This window comes from Scomber scombrus, chromosome 6 (genome assembly GCF_963691925.1).
Source record: "Scomber scombrus chromosome 6, fScoSco1.1, whole genome shotgun sequence".
Lineage (NCBI taxonomy): Eukaryota > Metazoa > Chordata > Actinopteri > Scombriformes > Scombridae > Scomber > Scomber scombrus.
This window is the reverse complement of record NC_084975.1, coordinates 3619711-3631787: the sequence shown is the minus strand read 5'-3', so window position 1 is coordinate 3631787 and position 12077 is coordinate 3619711. Positions and strand designations below refer to the sequence as shown.

The 12077-nt window shown below is 39.5% G+C and overlaps 1 protein-coding gene across 1 annotated transcript; it reads right to left on the bottom strand.

The window, feature by feature from the left end:
* Nucleotides 1–786: 786 nt before the first annotated feature.
* Nucleotides 787–10312, bottom strand: cart2 (cocaine- and amphetamine-regulated transcript 2). The gene is made up of 3 exons (XM_062421133.1): nucleotides 10190–10312; nucleotides 8474–8557; nucleotides 787–894 (listed from the first exon to the last, which is right to left on the bottom strand). Exons 1-3 carry the CDS (start codon nucleotides 10310–10312, stop codon nucleotides 787–789), a joined length of 315 nt encoding a protein of 104 aa, XP_062277117.1.
* Between the last annotated feature and the right edge of the window lie 1765 nt (nucleotides 10313–12077).

The following is a 12077-nucleotide window of genomic DNA, read 5'->3' as shown; positions in this document are numbered from 1 at the left end:
AAAAAAGGCAAATATAAAATGATAATTATCAAAATGGTCAATTAATCGGCTAATAGTTGCAACTCAGTAATCAGTCAGTTTTCTCAAAGATATTTACTATCATATAAGTCAACTGAAAAGCTGAATTGACGTGCTAAATGATGATTATAATCGTTTTTATTATTTATTATTATGGCTTATCAAGAAACATTAAATATAAAACATTTCAGATTAACTGGAGAATTACATACAGTGAAGAAATCTGATGGAAAAACTTCAAAATTAAAGCCAAATTTTTTTTAGATTTGCCCTGGATTGAGATGTTGCCTAAATGGTTTCTTTAGTATAAATGTTCAGGGTGTTAATCTTTCCCTATTGCTGCTGTTTTTTTAGTAGTCTTGCACTTATAATATGATGTGATATAATATATATATATATGATAATAATAATAAGCTGCAGATTTTAAATCCTCCAGTTTCCCAAAAGGTTGTAAGAATCATTAAAACTCATTAAACTTCAATTTTTAATCAAAGGCTGAAATATGTTTAGATGTTCATCACATATGTGGACACTCTGGTTGCCATGCCAACCACCGCTCACCTTTTTAAACAGCAGTGAAACAATGAGGAGCCATTGGGGGAAAAAGCAAGATAAAACACCTTTAATACAACATGATGACTGGACAATAAACATCAACCATTTATTATAGATTTATATTCTAGGCTACTTTACATGATTGTTTTTATATATACATATTTGTAAAATAAACATGTTAAAATAGACTCTTGGCTGTGTGATGTGACGGCTTTAGATGCACTTCAGCAGGAAGAAGTTGCAGAAAGCTCCTCTGGGACAGTCGCACATCTTCCCGATGCGAGATCCTTTCCTGACAGCGCAGTGCTCTCCCAGGTCGCACTGCAAAGACAACTACATTACACACTTTAATCATTCCCAGGTCGCACCGCAAAGACAACTACATTACACACTTTAATCATTCCCAGGTCGCACTGCAAAGACGACTACATTACACACTTTAATCATTCCCAGGTCGCACTGCAAAGACATCTACATTACACACTTTAATCATTCCCAGGTCGCACTGCAAAGACATCTACATTACACACTTTAATCATTCCCAGGTCGCACTGCAAAGACAACTACATTACACACTTTAATCATTCCCAGGTCGCACTGCAAAGACAACTACATTACACACTTTAATCATTCCCAGGTCGCACTGCAAAGACATCTACATTACACACTTTAATCATTCCCAGGTCGCACTGCAAAGACATCTACATTACACACTTTAATCATTCCCAGGTCGCACTGCAAAGACATCTACATTACACACTTTAATCATTCCCAGGTCGCACTGCAAAGACAACTACATTACACACTTTAATCATTCCCAGGTCGCACCGCAAAGACAACTACATTACACACTTTAATCATTCCCAGGTCGCACCGCAAAGACGTCTACATTACACACTTTAATCATTCCCAGGTCGCACTGCAAAGACATCTACATTACACACTTTAATCATTCCCAGGTCGCACTGCAAAGACGACTACATTACACACTTTAATCATTCCCAGGTCGCACTGCAAAGACGACTACATTACACACTTTAATCATTCCCAGGTCGCACTGCAAAGACATCTACATTACACACTTTAATCATTCCCAGGTCGCACTGCAAAGACATCTACATTACACACTTTAATCATTCCCAGGTCGCACTGCAAAGACATCTACATTACACACTTTAATCATTCCCAGGTTGCACCGCAAAGACATCTACATTACACACTTTAATCATTCCCAGGTCGCACTGCAAAGACGACTACATTACACACTTTAATCATTCCCAGGTCGCACTGCAAAGACGACTACATTACACACTTTAATCATTCCCAGGTCGCACCGCAAAGACGACTACATTACACACTTTAATCATTCCCAGGTCGCACTGCAAAGACGTCTACATTACACACTTTAATCATTCCCAGGTCGCACCGCAAAGACAACTACATTACACACTTTAATCATTCCCAGGTCGCACCGCAAAGACATCTACATTACACACTTTAATCATTCCCAGGTCGCACTGCAAAGACATCTACATTACACACTTTAATCATTCCCAGGTCGCACCGCAAAGACATCTACATTACACACTTTAATCATTCCCAGGTCGCACCGCAAAGACGACTACATTACACACTTTAATCATTCCCAGGTCGCACTGCAAAGACATCTACATTACACACTTTAATCATTCCCAGGTCGCACCGCAAAGACGACTACATTACACACTTTAATCATTCCCAGGTCGCACTGCAAAGACAACTACATTACACACTTTAATCATTCCCAGGTCGCACCGCAAAGAAATCTACATTACACACTTTAATCATTCCCAGGTCGCACCGCAAAGACATCTACATTACACACTTTAATCATTCCCAGGTCGCACCGCAAAGACGACTACATTACACACTTTAATCATTCCCAGGTCGCACTGCAAAGACATCTACATTACACACTTTAATCATTCCCAGGTCGCACCGCAAAGACATCTACATTACACACTTTAATCATTCCCAGGTCGCACTGCAAAGACGACTACATTACACACTTTAATCATTCCCAGGTCGCACTGCAAAGACATCTACATTACACACTTTAATCATTCCCAGGTTGCACCGCAAAGACGACTACATTACACACTTTAATCATTCCCAGGTCGCACTGCAAAGACATCTACATTACACACTTTAATCATTCCCAGGTCGCACCGCAAAGACGACTACATTACACACTTTAATCATTCCCAGGTCGCACTGCAAAGACATCTACATTACACACTTTAATCATTCCCAGGTCGCACTGCAAAGACATCTACATTACACACTTTAATCATTCCCAGGTCGCACCGCAAAGAAATCTACATTACACACTTTAATCATTCCCAGGTCGCACCGCAAAGACATCTACATTACACACTTTAATCATTCCCAGGTCGCACCGCAAAGACGACTACATTGCACACTTTAATCATTCCCAGGTCGCACTGCAAAGACATCTACATTACACACTTTAATCAATCCCAGGTCGCACCGCAAAGACATCTACATTACACACTTTAATCATTCCCAGGTCGCACTGCAAAGACGACTACATTACACACTTTAATCATTCCCAGGTCGCACCGCAAAGACAACTACATTACACACTTTAATCATTCCCAGGTTGCACCGCAAAGACGACTACATTACACACTTTAATCATTCCCAGGTCGCACTGCAAAGACATCTACATTACACACTTTAATCATTCCCAGGTCGCACTGCAAAGACGACTACATTACACACTTTAATCATTCCCAGGTTGCACCGCAAAGACGACTACATTACACACTTTAATCATTCCCAGGTCGCACTGCAAAGACATCTACATTACACACTTTAATCATTCCCAGGTCGCACTGCAAAGACATCTACATTACACACTTTAATCATTCCCAGGTCGCACTGCATAGACGACTACATTACACACTTTAATCATTCCCAGGTCGCACCGCAAAGACATCTACATTACACACTTTAATCATTCCCAGGTCGCACCGCAAAGACGACTACATTACACACTTTAGTCATTCCCAGGTCGCACCGCAAAGACAACTACATTACACACTTTAATCATTCCCAGGTCGCACCGCAAAGACGTGTACATTACACACTTTAATCATTCCTAGGTCGCACCGCAAAGACGTGTACATTACACACTTTAATCATTCCCAGGTCGCACCGCAAAGACGACTACATTACACACTTTAATCATTCCCAGGTCGCACCGCAAAAACATCTACATTACACACTTTAATCATTCCCAGGTCGCACCGCAAAGACGACTACATTACACACTTTAGTCATTCCCAGGTCGCACCGCAAAGACAACTACATTACACACTTTAATCATTCCCAGGTCGCACCGCAAAGACGTGTACATTACACACTTTAATCATTCCTAGGTCGCACCGCAAAGACGTGTACATTACACACTTTAATCATTCCCAGGTCGCACCGCAAAGACGACTACATTACACACTTTAATCATTCCCAGGTCGCACCGCAAAGACATCTACATTACACACTTTAATCATTCCCAGGTCGCACCGCAAAGACAACTACATTACACACTTTAATCATTCCCAGGTCGCACCGCAAAGACATCTACATTACACACTTTAATCATTCCCAGGTCGCACTGCAAAGACGACTACATTACACACTTTAATCATTCCCAGGTCGCACTGCAAAGACGACTACATTACACACTTTAATCATTCCCAGGTCGCACTGCAAAGACATCTACATTACACACTTTAATCATTCCCAGGTCGCACTGCAAAGACATCTACATTACACACTTTAATCATTCCCAGGTCGCACTGCAAAGACATCTACATTACACACTTTAATCATTCCCAGGTCGCACCGCAAAGACATCTACATTACACACTTTAATCATTCCCAGGTCGCACCGCAAAGACATCTACATTACACACTTTAATCATTCCCAGGTCGCACTGCAAAGACATCTACATTACACACTTTAATCATTCCCAGGTCGCACCGCAAAGACGACTACATTACACACTTTAATCATTCCCAGGTCGCACCGCAAAGACGACTACATTACACACTTTAATCATTCCCAGGTCGCACCGCAAAGACGTGTACATTACACACTTTAATCATTCCTAGGTCGCACCGCAAAGACGTGTACATTACACACTTTAATCATTCCCAGGTCGCACCGCAAAGACGACTACATTACACACTTTAATCATTCCCAGGTCGCACCGCAAAGACGACTACATTACACACTTTAGTCATTCCCAGGTCGCACCGCAAAGACAACTACATTACACACTTTAATCATTCCCAGGTCGCACCGCAAAGACATCTACATTACACACTTTAATCATTCCCAGGTCGCACTGCAAAGACGTGTACATTACACACTTTAATCATTCCCAGGTCGCACCGCAAAGACGACTACATTACACACTTTAGTCATTCCCAGGTCGCACCGCAAAGACAACTACATTACACACTTTAATCATTCCCAGGTCGCACCGCAAAGACATCTACATTACACACTTTAATCATTCCCAGGTCGCACTGCAAAGACGACTACATTACACACTTTAATCATTCCCAGGTCGCACTGCAAAGACATCTACATTACACACTTTAATCATTCCCAGGTCGCACTGCAAAGACAACTACATTACACACTTTAATCATTCCCAGGTCGCACTGCAAAGACATCTACATTACACACTTTAATCATTCCCAGGTCGCACTGCAAAGACGACTACATTACACACTTTAATCATTCCCAGGTCGCACCGCAAAGACATCTACATTACACACTTTAATCATTCACATATCAACACGTGGGTCAGATACAGAGGTCAGCAAACATCACATACTTCCCCTTTAACCTTTGTGTCGTCCTCCCGGGTCAAATTGACCCCGTCTGTTTTGACTGTTCCTTCCTTCCTTCCTCCCTTCCTCCCTCCTTTTCTTCCTTTTTCCTTTCCTCCTTCCTTCCTTCCATCCTTCCATCTTTCCTTATTTCCTTCCTTCATTCCTTCATTCATTCCTTCCTTTCTTCCTTCCTTCCTTCTATCTTTCCATCCTTTCCTTCCTTCCTTCTTTCCTTCCATCCTTCCATCTTTCCTTATTTCCTTCCTTCTTTCCTCCCTCCCTTCCTCCGTCCTTCCTACCTTCCTCCCTTCCTCCCTTTCTCTTTTCCTTCTCCCTCCCTCCCTCCCTCCCTCCCTCCTTCTTTCCTTTCTTCCGTCCTTCCTTCTTTCCTTTCCTCCTTTCCTTCCTTCCTTTCATTCCTTCCTTCCTTCTTTCGTTCCATCCTTCCATCTTTCCTTATTTCCTTCCTTCCTCCCTCCTTTTCTTCCTTCCTTCCCTCCTTTTCTTCCTTTTTCCTTTCTTCCTTCCTTCCTTCTATCCTTCCTCCCTTCCTTCTTTCCTTTCCCCCTTCCTTCATTCCTCCCTCCTTTCCTTCCTTCCTTCCTTCCTTCCTTCCATCTTTCCTTCCTTCCTTCCTTTCCTTCCTTCTTTCCTTCCATCCTTCCATCCATTTTTCCTTCTTTCCTTCCTTCCTTCCTTCTTTCCTTTCCCCCTTCCGTCATTCTTCCCCTTCCTTCCTTCCTTCCTTCCTTCCTTCCTTCCTTCCTTCCTTCCTTCCTTCCCCCCTTCCTTCATTCCTCCCTCCTTTCCTTCCTTCCTTCCTTCCTTCCTTCCTTCCTTCTTTCCTTCCTCCCTCCCTTCCTCCCTCTTTTTCTTCCTTCCTTCCCTCCTTTCCTTCCTTCCTTTCATTCCTTCCTTCCTTCTTTCGTTCCATCCTTCCATCTTTCCTTATTTCCTTCCTTCCTCCCTCCTTTTCTTCCTTCCTTCCCTCCTTTTCTTCCTTTTTCCTTTCTTCCTTCCTTCCTTCTATCCTTCCTCCCTTCCTTCTTTCCTTTCCCCCCTTCCTTCATTCCTCCCTCCTTTCCTTCCTTCCTTCCTTCCTTCCATCTTTCCTTCCTTCCTTCCTTTCCTTCCTTCTTTCCTTCCATCCTTCCATCCATTTTTCCTTCTTTCCTTCCTTCCTTCCTTCTTTCCTTTCCCCCTTCCTTCATTCTTCCCCTTCCTTCCTTCCTTCCTTCCTTCCTTCCTTCCTTCCTTCCTTCCTTCCTTCCTTCCCCCCTTCCTTCATTCCTCCCTCCTTTCCTTCCTTCCTTCCTTCCTTCCTTCCTTCCTTCCTTCCTTCCTTCCTTCCTTCCTCCCTCCCTTCCTCCCTCTTTTTCTTCCTTCCTTCCCTCCTTTTCTTCCTTTTTCCTTTCTTCCTTCCTTCCTTCTATCCTTCCATCCTTCCTCCCTTCCATCTTTCCTTCCTTCCTTCCTTTCATCCTTTCCTTCCTTCCTTCCTTCCTTCCTTCCTTCCTTCCTTCCTCCCTCCCTTCCTTCCTTCCTTCCTTCCTTCCTTCCTTCCATCTTTCCTTATTCCCTTCCTTCCTTCCTTCATTCATTTCTTCCTTCCTTCCTTCTATCTTTCCTTCCTTCCTTGACTCGAGGACAACAGGTGGGTTAACACATTTATCTCTCATCAGGATGAGGTGATTTTTTGCACTGTGCACCACAACATGATTATAAAGGTTTTGCTGAGTTTAAAGTACAAAAAAAGGCTTTAAACACAATGTGATCCAGCATACTACAACATTATATTATGTATAATCACTTCACAGTTAAGTCCATCTTGTTTAGTTTCTTTTGATCTAATTTCTGTGGAGATAAAAAACTAATTTGTGCTCAATTGATGTAATAATTCATGCTTTAGAATAACTAGTTTAGCCTGTTTTCCTCTTATAAACGGCATCAAACACCTTCAGTCAGCTGGAAGTTTAAAGAAAATCACATTATGTATTAAAACAATATTATACATACAGTATATATATATCTTTGTCTACAGTTTTTATGATATATATATAATGGACAAATAGAGAATTGACTCTTTTTATAAGGGATCTCTGAGATAACACAGTGTTCAAAATTAAACCTTTAAAATTAAATACGATCGCTCCATTGTGAAGGTGAATTAAAGGTGCAGTTTGTAGGATTTAGTGGCTCTAGTGAGAATAAAATATGACATTTATAATAAGTATGTTTTTAATTAGTTTATAATCACCTGAAAATAAGCATCACTGTGTTTTTGTTACCTTTCAGTAAGTTTTATGGCTACTGTAGGTTTATCTATTACTCTTGGAAGTAGAAGAGACGGGTATTCAGTTGGTTGTAATCTGCAGCTTCACCACTAGGTGGCACTAGATCCCACACACTGGTTAGAAATGACCAAATCGAGAGCATGAATTATTAAATTGAGAGCTTTTATCTTTCTCTACATGGCTCCTCCTGGGCACCGTACATTTCTGAATCCTTTAATTTCTAATGAAAGTAAGTTTTGACATCTCGTGCCAAACATAGAGTAGATATACAGTAGAAGAAAGCATCTACTTGCATATTAAACTTGATATAAATGTAAAAAAGCATCATTAATATTACTGATTAGCATCTTTAACATTATCAGACATGTCAGTCAGTTTATCAGACTGCAGGTTTTTAGTGTTGTTTTACTTTTAGAAGCTCAGCAGCTGATTTGTGCAGATTGTGCCTTTAAATATTAACTAGATAAATGTCACATAAATCCAAGCTGTTCAAGATGATTGACAATAATGTGAGAATATTAAAATATAGCCTGTGCAGATCATGACATATCAATAAGTACATTTAGGTGTAAATGTCTAAATGGAGGATTACACACAAAACGTTTAAATCCACATTACGTGTCAAACTGATGAAGGTCTTAAACTACTATTTATTTATGAGTGAATGTGTTCAGAGTGCAGCGGCTCAGACTCACAGAGGGAACCTGTCCATATTTCTTCTCCCACGGATTAATCCTCTTGGTCTGCAGTTTCTCCAGCACTTCATGCAGATCGCCCAGCTGAGAAAACACACACACACACACACACACACACACACACACACACACACACACACACACACACACACACACACACACACACACACACACACACACACACACACACACACACACACACAGTCAGTGTTAAAGGATAAAACTGGTGATTTTCTACTTTACCTCTTAATATCAACACATTTCATGTTTGCAGATTAAAACCAACAATGAACTGATCTACTCTAATATTTTATTTTTATATTATCAGCATTTTATTAAAGATTAGATCACATTAGATCTTTATTTTGAGCTTTAGATTCACTCAACTGAAATAAAACACTGATATAATGATTCAGTGTTGAAACAGATTATGGCAATAACTAAAACACTGAGGAACTTAAAACATTACACATTGATGATTGAATAATTATTTTAAATGATTTTTAAGGCAAACATACCTAAATGAATTTGCTGGTTCGTTTCTCAAATGTGAAGATTTTATAGTTTTTTTTTTGTTCTCTGATAATAAAAAAGATTTTTGTGTTTTAAGACACAAGAAGACATTTGAAATCATCAACTTGGGCAAATTATAACAGATATTTTTCACAGTTTACTGACATTTTATATTTTACAGACAAAACTCAGTGGTTCCTGTAGCTTCAGTTCATGTATAATAACAGCATATTATAATAGGAGCTGTATTATTTACCAAGGTTTATTTTATGAATAATGTTAATACTAACAATAATAAATATAGCCTAATGGTAGCAATATTTATAATTATTAATAAATGTATTTTTATTGCAGCTACACAGATACAACTTTGTAAAAGAAACAATTAATAAATTGCATTTTTAGCTATTTATTCCTTTTTTTTAAAGAAAAAGTTGCATTTAAATGTGTATTTAAATGTTTTTACTATTTTTTTTTGTGATGTATGATGTGATATCTGATGCTGGTTTCCAGTCCAAAAATGGACAATCAAGTTGTTTTGATTTGATTATTAGGGAGATGATAATAGGTAATAGATAATAATAATGATAATAATGTTTTTATTGTTTTTTATTATCATTATTAATTTATTTAGGCTATATAGCCTTTAATGTTATTAACCTATCTATAGGTTTTATGGTAATTATTTAAATATTCTAAAATATTTTTATTTAAAAACTCATTTAACTTAAATAAATACTAAAGAATTATAGTTTGAACCACACTGATACATTAAACACTGAAACATAAAAGGTAAATATATAATTAAAGATAGATACATAAATAATATAGAGTGTGGAGATGATCTAAAAGTCTTCATCTACCTAATAAATAACACATTTGAAGTGTAAAAATATAATAATGATAATAATATATGGATTTATAACTTTTAATATTTATTAGTTTGTAACCAAAAATATTTTTATTTAAATACTCTTTTAATTTAAATAGCTTAATACTAAATAATTATAGTTTTTATAGAGAAAATTTAAGATACATAACTAAATAATAAATAATGGGGTGGTGATCTTAAAGTCTACATTACACATTTGAATAAAATAAGTGTAAATAAATATAAAAATGATGTAATAGGATACTGTAATATCTAATTTAATAATGTAATATCTAATATAATAATATAATAATGTAATAATTGGGACTCACCAGTCTGTTGGAGTTGTATGGGTATTGTTGCACCGCTCTTTCGTCCCTCTCGGCCTCCGTCGTCCTCCCCGCCGGACAGAGCGCGCACAGCAGCCCCGCGCATAGCACAGCACGCGCCCACATGTTGCCAAAAAAACCTGGAGAACAAACTTCCGTCTGTCCGCGAGCTCCTCCAGCTGTTTCTGCCAAGAGCTGCACCGGGGATCATTTGGAGGAAGCCACGTGGCCCCGCCTCCTCGACGTCACCTGTATGACGTAGAGCAGGAGGGTCAAAGTCATCTTCATTCAATTTGATCTGATGAGGATTAGGATTATTAAAAAGAGGGAGGGAAGGTGGGAAGGGAGGGAAGGAAAGAAGGGATGGAGGAAGGAAGGAGGGAGGGAAGGAAGGAAGGAAGAAAGGAAGGACAAATGGAAGGAGGGAAGGAAGGAAGGGAGGAAGGAAGGAAGGAAGGAAGGACAAATGGAAGGAGGGAAGGAAGGAAGGGAGGAAGGAAGGATAGAAGGAAGGAAGGAGGGAAGGAAGGAAGGAGGGAAGGAAAGAAGGAGGGAAGGAGGGTTAGGGTTATTAAAAAGAGGGAAGGAAGGAAGAAAAAATGGAGGGAAGGAAGGAAGGAAGGAAGGAAGGAAGGAAGGAAGGAAGGAAGAAAGGAAAGAAGGAGGGAAGGAAGGAAGGAAGGATGGATGGAAGGAGGGAAGGAAGGGAGGGAGGAGGGAAGAGAGGAAGAAGGGAAGGAAGGAAGGAGGGAAGGAAAGAAGTAGGGAAGGAGGTGTTAGGGTTATTAAAAAGAGGGAGGGAAGGAAGAAAAAATGGATGGAAGAAAGGAGGGAAGGAAGGAAGGAAGGAAGGGAAGGAAATTTTTTAAAATCTATTTTATTATTTTTCTTGTGTGCACAGTATAAAAAACAACCTAATCTTTTGGGACTTCGGGGGCTCTGCAGTGCTTAAATGAGTTTAACAGTGTGTCTGTGTCTTCCTGTTTACTGTGACATCGATCCAAAGCAGGAACAGATTTGAAGTGATTTGCTTTTGATAAACTCCTTCCTTCCTGCCTGCAGAATATTTCAGGGCCGACTCGCCGAAATGAATCTGTGCAAAGCCGCGGCTGGTGAAGGACAGACGGAGCGTTTTCCTATTTCCTTTTCATATTTAACTTTTAAGAAGTTGAATGTATTTCTTTCCTCCTGCTGCGCTTCTATTTATATTTCATATTAGCGTGCAGGGATGAAGGTATTAATGTCCCCAAACCTTCATATAAACACAACTTAAACCCTTCTGACACACAGAAGCTGCATCTTTAAATCCTCTGAAGCCCCTCAGATGGTAAACAGGGAGGTTTGTTGAAGGACAAGACGCACACACACACACACACACACACACACACACACACACACACACACACACACACACACACACACACACACACACACACACACACACACACACACACACACACACACACGCACTAAAAGACAGGCTGTGTGTTAACATTACACTCATTATTTCCACAATATGATTGTTTGGTTTCAGGATTCTCCACAGCAAGATTCATACATGAAGCTCATAATACTGCAGTACTTTTACTGTAATACTGCATACTACATCGCTCATAATACTGCAGTACTTTTACTGTAATACTGCATACTACATCGCTCATAATACTGCAATACTTTTACTGTAATACTGCATACTACATCACTCATAATACTGCAGTACTTTTACTGTAATACTGGATACTACATCACTCATAATACTGCAGTACTTTTACTGTAATACTGCATACTACATCGATCATAATACTGCAGTACTTTTACTGTAATACTGGATACTACATCACTCATAATACTGCAGTACTTTTACTGTAATACTGCATACTACATCACTCAT